This window comes from Mizuhopecten yessoensis, unplaced genomic scaffold (genome assembly GCF_002113885.1).
Source record: "Mizuhopecten yessoensis strain PY_sf001 unplaced genomic scaffold, ASM211388v2 scaffold5825, whole genome shotgun sequence".
NCBI lineage: Eukaryota > Metazoa > Mollusca > Bivalvia > Pectinida > Pectinidae > Mizuhopecten > Mizuhopecten yessoensis.
The window spans coordinates 92,137-116,496 of NW_018406242.1; the positions used below are offsets into that span (position 1 = coordinate 92,137).

Sequence of the window (24,360 nt, forward strand, 5' to 3'; positions counted from 1 at the left end):
GGTCACAGGGTTCAAATATCTCGAACACATCAAACAACTTTTTCTGAATAATGGACAGGCCTAGAGTCATGATATTTGGCTGAAAGCTTTATTTGTAAGAGTCTGACACTTCATATTTCGTAAGAGTCTCCACTTCATATTTCAACAACAAAAATGAGTACTGTAGGACTCGGGTGACTGTTTAGGCCCATGGGGCTCTTGTCCTTATTTAGCCTTGAGTATCCTTGGTCAAAGGGGACACAATTTTGTGTGAATGGTGGGTTTGGCCCTCCTAGGGGCAGAGGGGTGGGGCCCACTTGGGGAAATAGAGTTAAAACCTATAAAATGTATCTGCTACTGTAGGGATTAATGGATTTTAGTCTTGTTTAGTCTGGAGCATCCTAGGTCCAAGGGGACTCAATTTTGTATAAACTGTGGATGTGGCCCTCCTGGGGGAAGAGGAGCGGGGCCCTATGGGGGAAATAGAGGTAAACTTTCAAAATCCTTCTTTTACCATAGGGAATAAGGAGTTTTATCCTTATTTAGTCTGAAGCATCCTTTGTCCAAAGGCACTCAATTTTGTATAAACGGTGGGTGTGGCCCTCCTGAGGGCAGAGGGTTGGGTCCGAATGGGAAAATATAGTTAAACTTTCAAAATCCTTCTTCTACCGTATTTCATTCCAATTTGGTCTGGAGCATCCTTGGGCCAAGGGGACTCAATTTTTAGCTCACCTGCCCAAAGGGCAATTGAGCTTATGTCATGGTGCGGTGTCCGTCATCCATCCGTCTTCCATCAACTTTTCCTTTAAATGACTTCTTCTGAAGAATGGACAAGCCTAGAGTCATGATATTTGGCTGATAGCTTCGTTGGTAAGAGCCAAACATAGTTTAAGAATGAAAATGACCTTGACCTACTTTCAAGGTGACAGCAGTTAAATATGTCAAATGCTTCAAGTTACTTTTTCTGAAGAACTGAAAGATATATAATCTTAATATTTGTCTGGCAACTTCTTGGGAAAGAGCCTGACAAATTTTGATAACGAAAACAACCTTGACCTACTTTCAAGGTCACAGAGTTCAAATATCTCGAACACATCAAACAACTTCTTCTGAATAATGGACAGGCCTAGAGTCATGATATTTGGCTGAAAGCTTTATTTGTAAGAGTCTGACAAAGTTTGAGAACAAAAATGACCTTGACCTGTTTTCAAGGTAACATGGGTAAAATGTGTCTAACACTTTAAACAACCTCTCCTGAAGATATGAAGGTCAAAGAGTGTTAATATTTTGCTGGTAGCTTCTTCTGGTTAAACCTTACAAAGTTTGAGAATGAAAATGACCTTGACTTACTCTCAAGGTCATATGGGTCAAATATATTAAACACATCAAACGACTTCTGAATAATGGACTGGCCTAGACTCATGATATTTGGCTGAAAGCTTCATTCGTAAGAGCCTGACAAAGTCTGCGAATGAAAATTTCCTTGACTTTCAACAAGGTCACAGGGGTCAAATATGTCAAACACTTCAAACGACTTCTTCTGAAGTAATGAAAGGTATAGAATCTTAATATTTGGCTAGTATCTTCCTTGGATTGAGGTTGTCTAAGTTTGCAAATGAAAATGACCTTGACCTACTTTCAAGGTCACATAGGTCAACAACACTTCAAATGACTTGTTCTGAAGAACTAAAACGCATGGATTCATAATATTCGGCTGGTAGCTGCTTGGGATAGAGCCAACAAAGTTTGAGAAGGAAAATGACATGAGCTACTTACAAGGTTACGGGGACAAATATATCAAACACTTCAAACAACCTTTTTTGAAGAACTGAAAAGCTTATAATCATTTAATATTATTTTGCTTGTAGCTTCAATGGATTGAGCCGACAAAGTTTGCGATTTAAATATTTGTAATACAGTATAACATTTAGTGAGAATAATTTGCTATGACTGCATAAATATCCAGGTGAGAGATACATGCCCTCTGGGCCTCTTGTGTATAAACTGTGGTTGTGGCCCTCCTGGGGGCAGAGGGGTGGGGCCCAATATGGGAAATAGAGGTAAAGCTATAAAATCCTTCTTCTTCCATAGGGATGACGTGATTTCATCTAAATTTGGTCTGGAATATCCTTAGGCCAAGGGGACTCAATTTTGTTCAAACGATGGGTGTCCCCCCCCCCCCCCCCTCTCCTTTTAGGGGCAGAGGAGAGGGGCCCAATAGGGGAAATAGAGGTAAAACTTTTAAAACCTTCTTCTACCATAATAAAAAAAAGGGATCTTATCCTAATTTAGTCTGAAGCATCCTTGGAATAAGGGGACTCAATTTTGTATAAACGGTGGGTGTGGTCCTCCTTAGAGGCAAAGGAGTGGGAAAATATAGATAGAACCTTTGAAATCTTTCTTCTACCATAGGGACTACGGGATTTTATCCCAATTTTGTCTCCATCATAAATAATTAAGTGTCAAGTCTATGTCAAATCGGAGCATTAACGCAATAAAAAGTTACCTACTTACGTGATAATTATCTTGGCATAATGATCTTGAAAAAAAGTAGAAATATATTGACATAATTTAAACGTTATTGCAACAAATTCATAGATTATGATGACATCTTTTAAAAATTACGTCAACATCAGTAACTCACAAGTCGAAAGTCAATGGCAGAAATATGCCACCAAAAGAACCTTTGCTGGTACTGCTTTTGTTTATAAATCGGATTGAAAGAGTCCAGTTCTATCTAACTATATGTTTTACAGTACTCAACAGAGATTAGAATGGCTTTAATGCAGAGAGTCCATCTAGAGCTTAGAAGCCTCCGGTTTAAATCCCATTCTGGGTATGCATTTTTTCCTCTCTTGTTATATATGTAACAGGAGATGGAAAAATACATGGCCAGACCAGGGTTCAAATCTGGGACCCTCAGAACTCTATACTGACACTGCCAATTGAGCTACAGTTGGGAGCAAACTGAATTTGGTATTTAGTGCATTCTGTAGTGCACATGTAGTGAAAAAGGAAGTGCACTAGACAAAACCATTGCAGTGCACTCCTGTTCACTTCAGTGTTAAGTCCAGTGACCTACGATGTTTACTCCCAAGTTTGACAGGGAAAACATCAAGAATTTGAAAATACATGTAAATCTATATTGAAAGTCATCAGTAACATCAATGGTACCACACAGAACCGTCACTGGTTCAGTATCATCAGAAACATCACTGATACTACACAGAACCGTCACTGGTTTAGTATCCTCAGAAACATCACTGGTACTTATAACACAGAACCGTCACTGGTTCAGTATCATCAGAAACATCACTGATACTACACAGAACCGTCACTGGTTCAGTATCATCAGAAACATCAGTGGTCCCACACAAAACTGTCACTGGTTCAGTATCATCATACATATCAGTGGTACCACACAGAACCGTCACTGGTTCAGTATCATCAGAAACATCAGTGGTCCCACGCAAAACTGTCACTGGTTCAGTATCATCATACATATCATTGGTACTACACAGAACCGTCACTGGTTCAGTATCATCATTAACATCAGTGGTACTACACAGAACTGTCACTGGATCAGTATCATCATACATATCAGTGGTAATACACAGAACTGTCACTGGTTAAGTATCATCATAAACATCAGTGGTACTACACAGAACTGTCACTGGTTCAGTATCATCATTAACATCAGTGGTCCCACACAAAACTGTAACTGGTTCAGTATCATCATACATATCAGTGGTACTACACAGAACCGTCACTGGTTCAGTATCCTCAGTTATACCACACAGAACTGTCACTGGTTCAGTATCATCATACACATTACTGGTACAGCACAGAGCTGTCACTGGTTCATAACATCAGTTATACCACACAGAACTGTTACTGGTTCAAATGTTTAAGTAACATAAGTGGTATCACACAGAACTGTCACTGGTTCAGATTTATTAGTAACATTAGTGGTACCACACAGAACTGTCAGTTGTTCAGTATCATCATACACATCAGTGGTACTACACAGAACCGTCATTGGTTCAGTATCATCAGAAACATCAGTGGTACTACACAGAACAGTCACTCAGGTTCAGTATCATCAGAAACATCAGTGGTACAATACAGAACAGTCACTCAGGTTCAGTATCATCAGAAACATCAGTGGTACCACACAGAACTGTCACTGGTTCAGTATCATCAATCAGTGGTACTACACAGAACTGTCATTACTTCAGTAACATCATTAACATCAGTGGTACTACACTACACAGAACTGTCACTAGTTCAGTAACATCATTAACATCAGCGGGACAACACCGAACTGTCACTAGTTCAGTAACATCATTAACATCAGCGGTACAACACCGAACTGTCACTAGTTAGTAACATCATTAACATCAGTGGTCCCACACAAATCTGTCACTGGTGCAGTAACATCATTAGCATCAGGGGAACTACACAGAACTGTCACTGGTTCAGTATCATCAATCAGTGGTACTACACAGAACTGTCATTACTTCAGTAACATCATTAACATCAGTGGTCCAACACAAAACTGTCACTGGTGCAGTAACATCATTAGCATCAGGGGAACTACACAGAACTGTCACTGGTTCAGTATCATTATTAACATAAATGGTAACACACAGAACTGTCACTAGTTCAGTAACATCATAAACATCAGTGGTACGCTACAGAATTGTCACTAGTTCAGTAACATCATAAACATCAGTGGTACTATACAGAATTGTCACTAGTTCAGTAACATCATAAACATCAGTGGTACTCTACAACTGGTGCAGTAACATCATTAGCATCAGTGGTACTACACAGAACTGTCACTACTAGTGGTACTACACAGAACAGTCACTCAGGTTCAGTATCATCAGAAACATCAGTGGTACAATACAGAACAGTCACTCAGGTTCAGTATCATCAGAAACATCAGTGGTACCACACAGAACTGTCACTGGTTCAGTATCATTATTAACATAAATGGTAACACACAGAACTGTCACTAGTTCAGTAACATCATTAACATGAGTGGTCCCACACAAAACTGTCACTGGTGCAGTAACATCATTAGCATCAGGGGAACTACACAGAACTGTCACTGGTTCAGTATCATCATACATATCAGTGGTACCACACAGAACCGTCACTGGTTCAGTATCATCAGAAACATCAGTGGTACTACACAGAACTGTCATTACTTCAGTAACATCATTAACATCAGTGGTCCCACACAAAACTGTCACTGGTGCAGTAACATCATTAGCATCAGTGGTACTACACAGAACTGTCACTGGTTCAGTATCATCATAAACATCAGTGGTACTACACAGAACTGTCAATGGTTCAGGATCATCATTAACATCAGTGGTCCCACCCAAAACTGTCACTGGTTCAGTAACATCATAAACATCAGTGGTACTGTACAGAATTGTCACTAGTTCAGTAACATTATAAACATCAGTGGTACAACACAGAACTGTCACTAGTTCAGTAACATCATTAACATCAGTGGTACTTTACAGAATTGTCACTAGTTCAGTAACATCATTAACATCAGTGATACTACACAAAACTGTCACTGGTTCAGTGTCATCAGAAACATCAGTGGTACTACACACATTTGTCACTGGTTCAGTGTCATCAGAAACATCAGTGGTACCACAAAGAACTGTCACTTGTTCAGTGTCATCAGAAACATCAGTGGTACTACACAGAACTGTCACTGGTTTAGTGTCATTAGAAACATCAGTGGTACTACACAAAACTCACTGGTTCAGTCTCATCATTAACATCGGTTGTACCACACAAAACTGTCACTGGTTCAGTCTCATCAGTAACATTAGTGGTACTACACAGAACTGTCACTGGTTCAGTATCATCATTAACATCAATGGTAACACACAGAACTGTCACTGGTTCAGTATCATTATCAACATCAATGGTAACACACAGAACTGTCACTAGTTCAGTAACATCATAAACATCAGTGGTACCACACAGAACTGTCACTAGTTCAGTAACATCATAAACATCAGTGGTACCACACAGAACTGTCACTAGTTCAGTAACATCATAAACATCAGTGGTACTCTACAGAATTGTCACTAGTTCAGTAACATCATAAACATCAGTGGTACCACACAGAACTGTCACTAGTTCAGTAACATCATAAACATCAGTGGTACAACACAGAACTGTCACTAGTTCAGTAACATCATTAACATTAATGTTAACACACAGACCTGTCACTAGTTCAGTAACATCATAAACATCAGTGGTACAACACAGAACTGTCATTAGTTCAGTAACATCATAAACATCAGTGGTACTCTACAGAATTGTCACTAGTTCAGTAACATCATAAACATCAGTGGTACCACACAGAACTGTCACTGGTTCAGTATCATCATAAACATCAGTGGTACTACACAGAACTGTCACTACTTCAGTAACATCATTAACATCAGTGATACTACACAGAACTGTCACTACTTCAGTAACATCATAAACCTCAGTGGTACAACACAGAACTGTCACTAGTTCAGTAACATCATTAACATCAGCGGTACAACACCGAACTGTCACTAGTTCAGTAACATCATTAACATTAATGTTAACACACAGACCTGTCACTAGTTCAGTAACATCATAAACATCAGTGGTACCACACAGAACTGTCACTGGTTCAGTATCATCATTAACATCAGTGGTCCCACACAAAACTGTCACTGGTTCAGTGTCATCAGAAACATCAGTGGTACTACACAGAACAGTCACTCAGGTTCAGTGTCATCAGAAACATCAGTGGTACTACACAGAACTGTCACTGGTTCAGTATCATCATTACCATCAGTGGTCCCACCCAAAACTGTCACTGGTTCAGTAACATCATAAACATCGGTGGTACTCTACAGAATTGTCACTCAGGTTCAGTGTCATCAGAAACATCAGTGCTACTACACAGAACAGTCACTCAGGGTCAGTGTCATCAGAAACATCAGTGGTGCTACACAGAACTGTCACTGGTTCAGTATCATCATAAACATCAGTGGTACTCTACAGAATTGTCACTAGTTCAGTAACATCATTAACATCAGTGGTACTACACAAAACTGTCACTAGTTCAGTAACATCATTAACATTAGTGGTACTATACAGAATTGTCACTAGTTCAGTAACATCATTAACATCAGTGGCACTACACAGAACTGTCACTGGTTCAGTAACATCATTAACATCAGTGGTACCACACAAAACTGTCACTGGTTTAGTAACATCATTAACATCAGTGGTACTACACAGAACTGTCACTGGTTCAGTATCATCATTAACATCAGTGGTACAACACAGAACTGTCACTTGTTCAGTAACATCATTAACATCAATGGTACCACACAGAACTTCACTGATTCAGTAACATCATAAACATCAGTGGTACAACATAGAACTTCACTGGTTCAGTATCATCAACAACATCATTGGTAACACAAAGAACTATCACTTGTACAGATTTATCAGTGACATCAGTGGTACTACACAGAACTTAACAGATTCAATATCATCAGTGACAACAGTGGTGCCAAAGAGAATTTCACTAGTTCAATTTTATCAGTAACATCAGTGATACCACACGGAACTGTCAGATGTTCAGTATTATCATTAACATTAGTTAGTGATACCACACAGAACTGTCAGATGTTCAGTATCATAGGTAATACAGTTAGAGGGTCGGGGTCCAATAGGGGAAGTATGTTTCAATATAATCTTTTGACAAATTTAGGGTTATTGCCCCTGGCACCCTATAGCCAAATGTACAATTGCTAGTCATTAAAAAAGAAGTAAAACATTCATGTTATCAGGATTGCTACATGGTCCTGACCCACCCCTGAAGGTTACTTCCCATGGTCATAACATGGAAACAGTTGAGATCCCCACCCCATAACCATATAAAAATTGATAAGTATGAAGAATACACTCATGTTCTTGATGTCTTACCCACCTCATTAAATGTAGTCCTTCTTGTAGCTTGTATTTCTTGTATACTTTTAATAAACTGGTATGGTACTCCGCAGGTTTTAAATTGAAAATAAAATACCAGGTGAGCTGTATCGGCCCTGGCGCCTCTCGTTCTATTAACAACTTCTTTAGAATAACAAAGCCTAGAGTTATGATATTTGACATGTGCATTGCTCAGGCAAAAGCTATACCAATATGTCCAGTAACATGCTTAAATGAAGCCTTAAGGGCTACCAAAATTGTTCAGAAGAATGACCCAATGTTTTTAGTGAGCAAAACCTTTTTATATTACCACCATTTGTTCAAAGAATTATTGGCATGATAAAGGGGTTTGGCAGTGAGCTTATGCCGTGGTGCGGCGTCCGTCATCCGTCCATCGTCCGTCTGTCGTCTGTCTGGCGTCAACTGGCCCAGGGTGATGATATTTCGCCAGGGACATGCTGGGATCAGGGGCTACCAGGTTTTTTCAATTGAACGACCTTGCATTTGACTTATATTATAGGTCACAAGGGGTCAAATATGTTAAAAATCTTTCAATAACTTCTTTTGAATAACCAGAAAGCCTAGGTTGTTGATATTTGGCTAGTATCATGGTGGGATGAAACACATCGAAATGTGTTCAAATGAATCACCCCGACTTCTTTGAATAATCCAATGGCCCAGGATGATGATATATGGCTATAAGCATGCTTGGATGAGGCACAACCAATTTTGTCAAAATGATTGACCTTGACTTAAATTCAAAGTCACATGGGTCAAATGGGTGTATGTTTAAAATGGCCTAGGGTCATGATATTTGGCCAGTTACATACTGGGGTGAAATGCGTTGAAGTTTGTTCAAATGAATGACCCTGACATATGTTCAATGTCTTAGGGGTCAAATATGTTAAAAAAAATCAAATTTTCTTCTGAACAACCAGAAGGCCCAGGATGAGGATATTTGGCCTGAAGCATGCTTATTTAAAGGGCTACTTAGTTTGTTCAAACGAATGACCTTCACCATATTCAAGGTCACAGGGGTCAAATATGTTTAAACATTTAAACAACTTCTACTGAATAACCTAAAGGCCCAGGGTGATGATATTTGACCAGTAACTTGCTGGGATGAAGGGCTACCAAGTTTGTTCAAATGAATGACCTTGATTTATATTCAAGGTCACAGAGGTCAAATATATAAAAAAAACCACACACTTTAAATGACTTCTTCTGAAAAACCAAAATGCAAAGGATGGTGATATGTGACCAGTAGCATGCTCGGATGAAGAGCTATCAAGATTGTTCATATGAATGTCCTTGACACACTTTCAAGCTCACATCTGGTCATTTGTGTATAAATCTTTAAAAGTAATCTTCTCAATAAACAAAAGGTATAGGGAAGTGATATTTAGAAAGTTGCATTCTGGGATGCAGGGCTATAAAGTTTGTTCAACTGAATGTCCTTGTTTGACTTTCAAGGTTACAGGGGTCAAATGTGTTTAAATCTTAGATTTTTTTAATGACTTTGAGTCAAGACACTGATATTTTTCCTGTAGCTTTAATTTATGTTAGTCTACTTTTAAGGTTACAATTGTGAGATAAATATGGGGTGAGTGATGCAGGCCCATTGGGCCTCTTGTTTGTACCTTCATTTTACAACAGCCTGTTCCTTTATTAATTGGGAAAAAAACTTAATTTTTATTAGCTCGCCTATTCAGAGAATAGGGGGGCTAATAAAGTTGAAGTTTTTGGTTAAAGTTTATTTTTGTGAAGTGTTGGATCACCATGATCAATAGGCTGTTGTCTACAATGAGTTTGAAGTATTTATATGGAGTGTAAGCAATGTGCTGAACCATATTTTCATATTTTAGGGGCCAAAAACAGCTGAATTAGACTTGGTTAAAGTATTTGGGCAAGCTTGAGGTTAAAGGTTTTGGTCAAGGTTTTTTTGTGAAGTGTTGGATCGCTAATATCGATAGGCTGTTGTCTATTATAGGGTTCAAGTATATATATGGAGTGTAAGCAATGTTCTGAACCATATTTTCATATTTTACGGGACAAACTGGTTTATTGGGCTTGGTTAAGGATTTGGGTAAGTTTGCATGTGCAGTGTCGGATCGGGTACCACCATCAATAGGCTGTTGACTATTTCACGTTGTACTACATGTAATGGTACAGCAAAATCTTGTTATATTACCACCATTTGTTCAAAGAATTATTGGCATGATAAAGGGGTTTGGCAATAAATTGAGGGAAAAGTATAAGGGAATTCTTAAGAAAAACATAATTAAGATACCTGAAAATATGTTGGCGGTAAGAAAGGTGGCAAATGAAATGACAGCCATTATATCAGGGTTTTACTGTACATGTGTTTCTATTGATATTTGCTATCTTACAACACAATCACCAGTAGGCGAGCTTTGGTGCTGTTCTCCAACAGCTTGGGAATATATTCCTCATGTTTTTGTCATATTGGGAAAATAAGGCACTTTTTAGCTAGGAGAAACATCCTGTATTAGGCTATAAAACTGAGCAAAAAAGTCTGTGACCTGTACTCATATTCAAAGTCACAGTGTTCAAATATGTTTAAATATTTAAACAACTTCTTCTGAATAACCAGAAGGCCCAGGATGATGAAATGTGGCAAGTAACATGCTTGAATGAAGGGCTACCAAGTTTAACCAAGAGAATGAACTTTACTCATATTTAAGGTCACAGGGGTCAAATATGTTAAAAACTTTAAATGACACCTTCTGAAAAATCAAAATGGTTAAGGTGATGATGTTAAGCAAGAAGCATGCTGAGATGAAGGGTTATCAAATTTATTCAAATCAATGACATTCAGCCTTATTTAAGATTGTAGGGGTCAATTGTCTTAAAAAGACTTTAAACAAGTTCTTCTAATTTACCAAAAGGGCTAGGATGATGATATGGGGCCAATTACATGATCAGATAAAACACTACAAGGTTTGTCCTAATGAATGACCATCGGCCATATTCAAGGTCACAGGGGTCATGTGTTTAAACTTTTAAACAAGTTCTTCTGAATAACCAAAATGCCTGTAGCATGCTCAGTTAAAGATCTATCAAGTTTGGCCATGTGGATGTCCTTATATATAAACTTTATTCATTTAACAACAATTATGAAACAAGTTTTCACAACTTATATTTATCACTTTTGCTGTCCCGGATGTTAGTGTGCGGAAGGTCTTATTGTGGGCGGAAACCGGTGTACCCAGAGAAAACCCACGTGGTCGGGCAGGTGACCCCATTTTTTTTCACGTCCGATCGAGGAATCAATCCCCAGTCGCTTGGTGAAAGGCAAGTGCACTATCCACTGCACCACCTGACCACCCAAAATGTCCTTGACCCACTTTCAAAGTCACATATGGTAGTTAGCGCCTGAAAGCTCCTGCGAATTCCTCAAAATTGTATTGATTAATGTACAGTTGTGGGATCGCACATCGTGTGCACGGTGTGTGAACGATGTGTGCACGATGTGCGAACGATAAAAAGTTGGACGATCATTGCTTGCGCACATTTGTGTGCACGATGGACAAACGTTGTGCGATAACAATCGTGGTTGGTGTAAATTGAGGAATGCTTTAACAATATATATGGTTTCTTGTTTAAACATATAAACTTTATTTTTTGTATTCATTGTACCTGATTCTTAAAATTGTATATCTATGTACTGTAAAGCGCTTTAGAGTGGCTTAAGTTAGCTAGATAGGGCGCTATATCAAATGTTGTATAAACCTTTAAACCAGTATGAATAATGGATAATGTTATGTTTGTATCCTCAGTCCCTGATGCAGTGTGGAGCCTCTATGCAGATGTGTCTGAGGAAAGTAAAGATGTCTCTCTGGACAATTCTGAGGACAGGTGGTGGGACTCGGCTGAGTTGACTAAACTCATCCTAGCTTCAAACTGGCTCACTTCACTTGCTGAAGGGCTGAGTAACTTCGGAGCTCTGACTGTCCTAGATGTGAGCACTACATTGACAAATTAGGCCAAACAAATATTTGTATTAGGTTTCCTTACCTACCTATGGGTTGTTTAGCTCACCTGGCCTGAAGGGCCATGTGAGCTTATGCCATACTGCGTTGTCCGTGGTCCGTCGTCCCTCATCCAGCGTCCGGCCATCAACGTTTTTTATTTTCTTCTGAAGAACAGGGGGACCTAGGAACACAACATTTGACCAGTAGGTAGATAGTATGGGGTGCTACAAAGTTTCCTTATTAAAATTGACCTTGACCTACTTTCAAGGTCACAGGGGTCAAATATGTTAAAAAGTTCAAACAACAATATCCTAAGAACCATTTGGACTAGAGTCATGATACATGGTTATGTTATGTAGACCAGCAGTGGAAATCTTTTTCTTAATAACAGTAACGAAGTCATAGTTTGCCGGGGGGTCTTAAACCTCAATATAGGTAAAAACCTTTAACAATCTTCTTCTCAAGTTCCATAAGGCCAAGGGTCATGATATTTGGCCAGAAGGTACCTGGGATAGAGGGATATAAAGTGCCCTTAATTAAAATGACCGTGACCTACTTTCAAGGTCACAGGTGTCAAATATGGTAAAAACTTCAAAGAACAATATTCTAAGAACCATTTGGACTAGAATCATGATACTTGGGTATATTATGTAGACAAGCTGTGTGAATCCTTTTCTTAATTACAGTAATGAGGTAAAATATCAACTTTAAGTGTTGGTCAGGGGTCAAAGGTCAACATTGGTTAAGAGCTTTAACAGTCTTCTCCTCAAGTTCCATAAGGCCCAGGGTCATGATATTAGGCGAGTAGGTACCTGGACTGGTGTGCTATAAAGCTTCTTCATAATAATGACATTGACCTACTTTCAATGTCACAGGGGTCAAATATGGTAAAAACTTCATACAATAATATCTTAAGAACCATTTGGACTAGATTCATGATACTTCGGTATGTTATAAAGTCCAGCTGTGTGAATCGTTTTCTTTATTACAGTAATGAGGTCAAAGGTCAACTTTAAGTGCTAGCCGGAGTCAAAGGTCAACATGGGTTAAAAGATTTTCAAATTTCAGACAACAATATCTTAAAAAACCGTTTAAGAGATGTTGATCTTGAAGTTTTTATACGCCTGTCAAATTTGACGGAATTATTATGGTCTGGGGTTGTCCGTCCATCCATCGGGCGTAAACCTTTGTTTGTCTGGCAATCTCCTCCTCCCTTTTTCGACCGATCTCTTTGAAACTTGGTATACATTATAATTATGATATGCAGTTATGTTTCCCTTAAAAAAATTTGATTCAACGATTTTTGCAAAAGTTATTGCCCTTTGTTCATTTCAGTATTTGATTTTTTGTCTGGAGATTTTCTTCTACATTTTTTATAGCATGGCAGCTAACCACTCTTAGAATGATGCAGATCTTATTTCAATGTAAGAAAGTATATATAACACTATATGGCATTCGATGGGCGTATGTTGTTCCACCCCCTGGTACTCTTGTTGTTGTAACTGGTACTTTAAAATAAGCACTTTAAGTTGCATGGAATCACATGTACATTAACAGAAGGATAAAGCTAACCATGCTTTGACAACTTGAGCTACGTGTTCAGTAGTTATGCCTAACTGACAGCAGGGGGTAGTGTTGCAAAAGGTTTCCCCCCTCAGGTAATCTTCTAAATGTATTTATAGATCTATAGCTGAAGCAAATTTGTGGACACTATTTCTAGAGTTGAACCACATTTACGGACAATTTTGTGCTGCTTTGTAACAGGTGTGTGTTAAGATGTAGCATAAGGCTAAGCTTACAGAGCACAGGGCACAAATTAAACGATTACAAATTAAAAGATTACAAATTATGCCAAGGAAACTTTGATAATTTATAATTTCTTCTAAATTAGCCACAAAGAATGTTGTTAGGAACACATCTAGCAAATTTTCAGTTATCATCCCAATTTGGTCTAGAGCATTTTTAGCTCACCGGGTCCGAAGGACCAAGGTAGCTTAATATTATGCCATACCGTGGCGTCCAGCGTCCATACGTCAACAATTTCTTTAAACGACCTCTTTTTCTTAACCACTGATTGTAATTTAACTAAATTTTACTGGAAGCATCCATAGGTGGTGGGGATTCAAAATTGTACAAATGGTGGGGCTGACCCCTCAGGGGGCTGAGTGGCAGGGCCAAAGGGGGCAATTTGGCTATATTCCTTTAAGCGACTTCTTCTCTGAAACTAAAAGATGGATATCAACCATATTTGACTGGAAGCATCCGTAGGTAGTGTAGATTCAAAATTGTACCAATGGTGGGACCCCCCAGGGGGCTGAGGGTCGGGGCCAAAAGGGGCCAATTTGGCTATATTGCTTTAAGCAACTTCTCTGGAACTAAAAGATGGATGTCAACCGTATTTGACTGGAAGCATCCCTAGGTAGTAGAGATTCAAAATTGTACAAATGGTTGGGCTGACCCCCCAGGGGGCTGAGGGACAGGGCCAAAAAGGGGCAAATTGGCTATATTGCTACAAACGACTTCTTCTGTAGAACTATATATATAATGCACTGGATATCAATCATATTTGGTTGGAAGCATTTATGGGAGGCAGGGATTAAAAATTGTTCAAATGGTGTGGCTGACCCCCGGGCTAATGGGTGGGGCCAAAAAAATGTATTACTTGGAAATGGTTGAGATCCCCACCGTATATAATCATATATACAATTGCTGAGTATAAAGAGAAGAATGCACATTCGGTTCCAGGATGGCCCTAGGGTCTGGCCCCACCCTTGGAGACATAGTCCCTGAGTCATAACTTTGAAACAGTTGAGATCCCCATCCCAGAACTATATATACAAATGCTGGGCATAAAGAGACGAATGCAGTCATGATATTAGAATAGACCCTGGTGTCTGACCGAACCCCTAGGGACCTAGTTTCTTAGTCACAGCTTGGAAACAGTTGAAATCCCCACCCTATAATCATATATACAATTGCTGAGTAAATAGAGATGAATGCACATATGCTTCCAGGATTGCCTTGGGGTCTGCCCCATCCTTGGTGACTTAACCCCTGGGTCATAACTTTGAAATGGTTAAGATCCCCAACCCAAAACTATATATACAATTGTTAGGCATAAAGAGACGAAAGCAGTCATGATATTAGAATTGACCCCAGGGTCTGCCCAACCCTTGCAGACTTACCCCCTGGGTCATAACTTTGAAATGGTTGAGATCCCCACCCAAAAACAATAAATACAAATGCTGGGCAAAAAGAGACGAATGCAGTCATGATATTAAAATTGATCCTGGGGTCTGGCCACAACCCTAGGGACCTAGTTTCTTAGTCACAGCTTGGAAACAGTTGAGATCCCCACCCCATAACCACTAATAAAATTGCTGGGCATGAAAAATCTAATATAAATATGCTACAAGGATTGGCCTTGGGGTCTGGCATATTCCCTCGGATCTCATTTGGAGAATATTTTGCCATGACTGCTTAGATATCCAGGTGAGCAATACAGGCCCTCTGGGCCTCTTGTTAATTTGAGAGTTTAGGTTTGTTTGTGCCATTTCTCAGAACGCACCAGAGGGATCATTTTCAAATTTCATATGAAGGTTGCATGGTGCCTAGTTATGCATATCTATACCATTATAGTTCACGAAAATGTGGATAAGTACACATGCAACGAAACATGCAAGTCATATGACACATGGTTTGACACATGTACATGCAATGCAAATTTTACATTTCCATATACGTGTATGCGTAATCGTAAGTTGACAAAGCGCGCAAACAACAAGTCTCCGAAAAAGATACAATGTTGTACACTGCATTTGATTACAAGTACGACACCGACCTCAAACGTTCTATTGACCAATCGTCCTACATCAACTAAACTTGCATGGCTTATGTATCTAAGGATGCTGATCACATGCGATGCTTTGGATGCTGGTTCTGACCTACATTTTTCGCTTCAGTGATCAGGTTAAGAAGTTTGGTTTAGATCAATTTCCAAGTAACTACTTGTCCTACATCAACTAAACTTGAATGGCTAATGTATCTAAGGATGCTCATCACATGTGATGCTTCGAATGCTGTTCTGACCTACTTTTTCCGCTTGACTGACCAAGGTTAAGAAGATTGGTTAAGGTCAGTCCCCATCTGCACTATGGTTAAGGAGATTGGTCAAGGTCATTTACCAAGTTACTGTTTGTTGTACATCAACTAAACTTTCATGGCTAATGTTTCTTAAAGAATGCTTATCACATGTGATGCTTTACATGAAAATGTACTGCATCAATATTGCCTTATCGTGATTGGCGATTTCTTGTTAGCTCACCTGGCCCGAAGGGCCAAGTAAGCTTATGCTGTGGTGCGTCCTCCGTCTGTCCGGCGTCAATATTTTACTTTAAACAACTTCTTCTCAATAACCAAAAGGCCCAGGGTACTGATATTGGGCCTGTAGCATGCTGGGATGAAGGGCTACTAAATTTGTTCAAATGAATGTCATTGACCTACTTTCAAGGTCACAGGGGTCAAATGTCGTAAAATCTTCAAACCACTTCTCAAAAACCGAAAGGCCTAGGGTACCTAAATTGGGCCTGTAGCATGCTGGGATGAAGGACTAGCAAGTTTGTTCAAATGAATGACCTTGACCCACTTTCAACCTAATGCCCTTGTTCGACATTCAAAGTCACAGGTGTCATATGTTTAAATCTTTTAATAGGTTCTTATGAATTAAACACTGATATTCTGCCTGTAGCTTTATTTTAGTCCACTTTTAAGATTACAAGTGTGAGATTAATAATACCAGGTGAGCGATGCAGGCCCATTGGGCCTCTTGTTTTTAGCTCGCCATAAGTGAGCTTATGGCATGGTGCGGCGTCCGTCGCCCATCCGGTGTCCATCCAGCGTTAATTTTTTACTTTAAACAACTTCTTCTGAATATTTGGCCAATAACATGCTAGGATGAAGCACTACCAAATTTATTCAAATAGATGACCTTCGCCCATTTTCAAGGTCACAGGGGGGTCAAATATGTTTAAACTTTTAAACAATTTATTCTAAATAACCAAGAGGTTTAATGTGTTGATATTTGGCCAGCAGCATGCTTGGATAAAGGGCTTTCAAGTTTGTTCAAATGAATGATCTTCACCCATATTCAATGTCAAAGGGGTCATATATGTTGAAATCATGTTTTAAAAACAAAAATCAACTCTGTATAAATTTATCATGGGCCTCTTGTTCAAATGAATGACCTTCACCCATTTGCAAATTCAAAAAGGTCAAATATGCTGAAATCTTTAAACAACTGAATAATCTAAAGGTCCAGGGTAATATTTGGCCAGAAGCATACTGGTATGAAATGCTATAAAGTCTGTTCAACCTAATGTCCTTGTTTGACTTTCAAGGTCACATGTGTCACATGTTTAAATCTTTTGATAGATTCTTTTGAATCAAACATTGATATTTCGCCTGTAGCTGTATTTTAGTCCACTTTTAAGATTACAAGTGTAAGATTAATACCAGGTGAGTAATTTAGGCCCATTGGGCTTCTTGTTAAATTCTTTAAAAAAATCACTATTTATATATATATATATTAATTGTATTTCAATCATTACAAAGAGGGCAGTAAATGTCAGTTTGACATATGCCTAGTTTGCTGTTATTTAAGTGATTTTTTTCCAAGTATGCATAATTTACCTAGTCTTATGGTTCATTGTTTTATTAGCTCACCTGCCCGAAGGGCAAGTGAGCTTATGTCACGGTGCGTCGTCCCTCCGTCCTCGTCCGTCAACTTTTCCTTTAAACAACTTCTTCTGAAGAACTGACAGGCCTAGAGTCATGATATTTAGCTGAAAGCTTTGTTGGTAAGAGCCCGACAAAGTTTTAGAACGAAAAATGACCTTAACCTACTTTCAAGGTCACAGGGGTCAAAATTGTCAAAAACTTCAAACAACTTCTTCTGAAGAACTAAAAGGTATAGAATCTTCATATTTTATTGATTGCTTCCTTGAATTGAGCCCAACAAAGTTTGAGAACGAAAATGACCTTGACCTACTTTCAAGGTCACAGCGGTAAAATATGTCAAAACGCCAAAACCAACTTCTTCTGAAGAACTAAAAGGTATAGAATCTTTATATTTGATTGATGGCCTCCTGGGATAGAGCCCAAAAAGTTTGAGAACGAAAATGACCTTGACCTTCTTTTAAGGTCACAGGGGTCAAATGTCTCAAACACTTCAAACGACTTCTTCTGAAGAACCTAAAGGTATAGAGTCTTAATATTTGGCTGGTGGCTTCCTGGGATAGAGCCCGAAAAAAAATTAAAAAAGAAAATGACCCTGACCTACTTTCAAGGTCACAGGAGTCAGATATGTCTAATGCTTAAAACAACTTCTTCTGAAGAACTGAAAGGTATAGAACCTAAATATTTGGCTGGTAGCTTCCTGGGAAAGAGCCCAACAAAGTTTGAGAATGAAAATGACCTTGACCTTATTTAAAGGACACATGAGTCGCATATATCAAACACATCAAACAACTTCTTTTGAAGAAATGGAAGGTATAGAACCTTAATATTTGGCTGGTTATTTCCTGGGCAAGAGCCCAACAAAATTTGCGAATGAAAATGACCTTGACCTACTTTCAATGTCACATGAGTCAGATATGTCTAACGCCAACTTCTTCTGAAGAACTGAATGGTATAAAATTTTAACATTTGGCTGGTGGCTTCCTATGATAGAGCCAAACAAATTTTGCGAATGAAAATGACTTTGACTTACTTTCAAGGTCACAGCGTTCAAATATGTAAAACGGTTCAAAAGACTTCTTCTGAAGAGTTAAAATGCATAAAATTATAATGTTTGGCTGGTGAATTCCTGGGATTGATCTCGCCAACGTTTGCGAATGAAAATGACCTCAACCTACTTTAGAGGTCACAGAGGTCAACAACATTTCAAAGGATTTGTTCTTAAGAACTAAAAAGAATGGATTCATAAGATTTGGCTGGTAGCTTTTTGGAATAGAGCTAACCAATTTGAGAAGGAAAATGACATTGACCTACTTACAAGGTCACAAGGAAAAATAGGTCAAGCAACTTCTGAAGAAGAATGAAAAAGCATAGAATCTTTGGCTCGTAGTTTCAACAGATGGAGCCTACAAAGTTTGCGAGGGAAATATTTTTAGTGCAATATAATATTTAATGAGAATATTTTGCTATGACTGCTTAAATATTCAGGTGAGCGATACAGGCCCTCTGAGCCTCTTGTAATTTTTAACATAGACAAATTTATTTACTCAGGTTTCCATTTTCCTCCAATTAACAGTTACATGATAACCGGTTGGAGTCCCTTCCTGAGGCACTTGGAGGCTTAAAAAATCTCCAGAAGCTTGACATAAGGTGAGATCGATATGTGAAATAATTAAAAAACGATTCCATGGGATAAGAGTGAGAAAACATTCAGCAGGTATGAGATAAATATGTTTTACTATTTTTAACGCATCGGGTCCGAAGGACCAAGGTGAGCTTATGCCATACCGTGGCATCCGCCGTCCGTCCGTCGTCTGTCCTTCAACAATTTCTTCAAACGACTTCTTCTTCTTAACCACTGATTGGAATTTAATTAAATTTAAGTGGAAAAATCCCTAGGTGGTGACGATTCAAAGTTGTACAAATGGTGGGGCTGACCCCTCAGGGGGCTGAGGGATGGGGCCAAAAGGAGGTAAATTGGCTATATTGCTATAAACAACTTCTTCTGCAAAACTTTGCAATGGATATCAATCATATTTGGTTGGAAGCATTCATGGGAGCCCCGGAGGCAGCGATTCAAAATTGTACAAATTGTGAGGTTGACCCCCCGGCTAAGGGGTAGGGCCAAAAATAGTTTATTACTTGGAAATGGTTGAGATCCCCACCCTATAACCATATATACAATTGCTAAGTTTAATGAGAGGAATGCACATAGGCTTCCAGGATGGCCCTGGAGTCTGGCCCCAACCTTGGACACATAATCCCTTGGTCATAACTTTGAAACGGTTGAGATCCCCACCCCAAAGCTATATATATATAAATGCTGGGCATAAAGAGACAAATGCAGTCATGATATTAGAATTGCCCCTGGAGTCTGTCCAACCCATCCAGACTTAACCCCTGGGTCATAACTTTGAAACGGTTGAGATCCCCACCCCAAAATTATATATACAAATACTGGGCATAAAGAGACAAACTCAGTCATGATATTAGAATAGACCCTGGGGTCTGGCCAAATCTGTAGGGACCTAGTTTCTGAGTCACAGCTTGGAAACAGTTGAGATCCCCACCTTATAACCATATATACATTTGCTGAGTATAAAGAGACCAATGCCCATATGCTTCCAGGATGACTCCAGGGTCTGCCCCACCCTTGGAGACTTAACCCCTGGTTCATAACTTTGAAACGGTTGAGATCCCCACCCCAAAACTATATATATAAATGCTGGTCAGGAAGAGATGAATGCAGTCATGATATTATAATTAATACTAGGGACCCTGGTCACAGCTTGGAAACAGTTGAGATCCCGACCCCATAACCATATATAAAATTGCTGGCCATGACAATTCTGATACAGATATGCTACAAGGAATGACCTTTACTTATATTCAAGGTCACAGGGGTCAATTATGTTTAAAAACTTTATACAACTTCTTGTGAATAACAAAAAGTCCTAGGATTATGCTATTTGGCCAGTAGCATGCTGTGATGAAGGGCTACCAAGTTTGTTCAAATGAATGACCTTGACTCATATTCAAGATCACAGGGGTCAAATATGTTTAAAACCTCTAAACAACTTCTCCTGAATAACTAAGAAGCCTGGGATAATGATATTTGGCCAGTAACATGCTGGGATAAAGGGCTACCAAGTTTGTTCAAAAGAATAGCCTTGACCTATATTCAAGGTCAAAGGGGTCAAATATGTTGAAAACCTTAAATCAACTTCCTCTGAATAACCAAGAGGCCTAGGATAATGATATTTGGTCAGTAATTTGCTCAGATGAAGGGCTACCAAGTTTATTCAAATGAATGACCTTCGCCCATACTCAAGGTTACAGTGGTCAATATATGTTTAAATCTTTAAATGACTTTTTCTGTATAACCAAAAGGTCCAGGGTAATTACATTTTGCCAAAAGCATGCTGTGTTGGAAGGCTATAAATTCTGTTCAACCTAATGTCCTTGTTCGACATTCAAGGCCACAGGAGGCATATGTTTAAATCTTTTGATAGGTTCTTATGAATCAAACACTGATATTGTTCCTGTAGCTGTATTTTAGTCCACTTTTAAGATAACAAGTGTGAAATTAATACCAGGTGAGCGATTCAGGCCCATTAGGCCTCTTGTTTTAAAACAACCACTTGCCTTACCATTACTTCATCTGCAGCTGAACAGAAATGGTAAATTTGGACGTTATATCACATGTGTTGATATAGCTCTCTGTCTTTGTATATCTGTTTTTTGCATCTTTCATCATTTGTTAGCAATAGAACATTTTTGACTTCTTAAAAATCACAATAACTAAGTCCAAACTTCGTACAAATATTCATTATCACAACCCCGACCAAGAATAGTTACAACCTAAAAATCTAAGATTGCTACCATGGTCTCATATTAATAGATATTTCAAATTCTTGTTAAGTTCTCTTATTATTTGTGCGAATCTGAAAATTCAAGATGGCTGACCTGGCCTCTGATTGGCTGAGGCATTTGTGACTCCTTCTCAAGAGATTGACTCTAAACTCATAATAAATTAATATTGCCTATAATGCTATCACAGAGTGTTGTTAAAGAAGTAGTTGTTCACACTACTCCTCCCAAAGTACTGCACCAATTTAAATGATACCTTGTACACATAATGCTTAAATTGAGAGAATATTAATAAACTAAAAGAATTTAAGCTACCTTCACTAGTTATGCCCCTTCTTTGAAAAACAGTTTTTGAACTCCTCATTAAGTTCTGTGTGGATTTCAATGATACTTGGAAAATGCTTACAATGATGGAATGTTAATTAAATAAATAAACTGGCATTACCTCCCTTTATTAGTTTTGCCCCATTGCACTTGTCAATCCCAAAGTAAGCTACTGATATAGATGATACTTTGTGTTGAGAGCCCTTACATGAAGGGGACATAAATAAAATTTAGAGTTACCTCTACTTTTATGGAGTTACTGGTAAACATTTTAATATGACATTATGGTAGCAGAGTACAGTAGAAATGGCTTGACCCTGAAAATAAAGGGCATGTCTCAGATAAACATGGATAGCAGATTCATCCTGCACATCACACCTACATATATATATATATATTTATTAACTTCATTTTGAATACGTTTTTTTTAGAAGAAGGATTTTTTTTTCAAAAGGTGATTTCCCCAGATTTGGGATTTGTGAAAACCATGGTTACCACATAAAAAAACGCCAAAAAGTGTTAAAAATCATGATTTTTGACACATGCGTTAGGTAACGCAAGTGTCTAGGGGATCGGGCATACTACGAAATTTGCTTAACGTGGAACTGCATTTTCTACACACATGCCATCTATGACTATATATGGTCTTTCTGTCCTTATATGGTAGCTGATATCTCCTTATATGGATTTCATTCATTCACATTTCATTCATATGCAAATGTTTTTGGCAGCGACCCCTAGCATTTTCATTCATACCGTAGTGACGCCATTTTGTGGTTCGCCAACTTATGGGCAGAGAAACCATTCACTTCGATACTTTCTCAACTTACCATATGTATGTGAAAAATACAACAATGCATGTATTTTGTGAGTATACAATTAATACAAATATTCGGATTAATTTTCTGACGATGCTGTGCTTGCTGAAATTGTGCTTCCCGCACTCTTCCCCGAAGCGGATGGTTTCCTCTGACCTACTTACTGTAGTGTTCCTACCTAACTACAGTTCACAGTTCCCGTCACACTGTTTACCACTGCAAAAAATGACATTTTACTTCTGACCTCTTAATTCTTTCCGTCAGGATAAAAATCTTGTTTTGACATTTTATCCATTTCAGTAGAGTCTATTGTAAACACAGAATATATCGAAAGGACCAATATATTAACAAAAGAAAAGAAGTGTAAATTAAAAGCTAACCAAGCTTTGATAACGTTAGCAACCCGTCAAACAGCAAGCAGCAAGGCTGGCTGGCTGGGTGAGGCCGCTACCCGCCGATAAACCGCTTAATGATACCTGGCCGCTATCGACCGATAAACTGATACCTGGCCGATAGCGGCGGATCGAACGAACGAACTATGCAGCCGCTTTAATGGGACGGAACTAGTAGTAGTCGTCTGGATAACCGAACCACTGGTAGTGAAGCAGGCGTTAATCTACTAAAACAAACAAACAACAGGTACTAGTGCCCAATTACACCTGTACTTACCACCCACAAGATATATTTAAGTCCGTAACTAAACTGATTAAGCCGTGTTATTTTTAATAATGTCGGATCAGTCTATGAATAACATTTCTCTTATTCTTATGATTAAAATGTTAGTCAATGATATGATTTTCTACAACATATTTGTTTGAGCGGTCGTTTAATCTATGTTACTGAATGACCACGGATGTATAGGTATACCTAGACAACTACGACACGATTTAAATTCAAATACATGATTGCTAAGGAATTGTAACCATAATCACGGAATCACGTAGTCCGTGCCAATATTCAGGGAAGAATTGTCCTACCACATTGTGTATTTTTTAATATCATAAATATGCCTGTTTGTTACATGATATACCATATTATATTAGCAATGAATTAAGGCCAGATTTTGTAAATGATAATCGTTCTTATGTGTATGTCCAATACATGTCAGGACGGCGTGTTACAAATTTCAATCGTTCAAAATTTCTCACCTGAGTGAACGCCATTTTGTAGGTCATGGAATTGACTAATCAACAAACCGTACTAATCCGGACCGAAAATAGAAAATAGTATTCTTTGTTTAGAAGATTACGGACCGGCTCTTTTTGTTGATAAGTCACTCCCATGATCTAGAAAATGGCAATCGCTCAGGTGGGAAGTTTTGAACGATTGCAATTCGAGGACTCTGCTGGCAGAATTCAGCAGCTGTTGGTAATAATAAGAGCGGATTTGGATCAATAAATAATCCATTTATCGATGTATGAGAGGTATGTGTTGTGCCATAGTAGATTTTTTGTTGTCAGCACCTCAATAAAAACTCTCCGATACCAAACGGTTTCGAACAATTTTACGTTTTCATATACATAGTAATTAGTGCGCTCTGGTCCCAAACCAGACATCTATCTGTCAAACTGTCTTGAAGTTAGTCTGTAAGAGGCGGAGGAAACTCAGAACTGATAGCATGGTAT

General features: G+C 38.6%; 1 protein-coding gene across 3 annotated transcripts in view; it reads left to right on the forward strand.

Moving 5' to 3' along the window:
* The window catches only part of LOC110451149 (leucine-rich repeat-containing protein 40-like), a 156,969-nt gene that overhangs the window by 5,671 nt on the left and 126,938 nt on the right, over positions 1-24,360 (forward strand). For all 3 annotated transcript variants that reach the window (XM_021499011.1, XM_021499012.1, XM_021499013.1), the window contains exons 2-3: positions 11,796-11,977; positions 19,300-19,373. In XM_021499011.1, the coding sequence (XP_021354686.1) occupies positions 11,796-11,977; positions 19,300-19,373 (256 nt within the window). The remainder of the gene's footprint in view (positions 1-11,795; positions 11,978-19,299; positions 19,374-24,360) is intronic.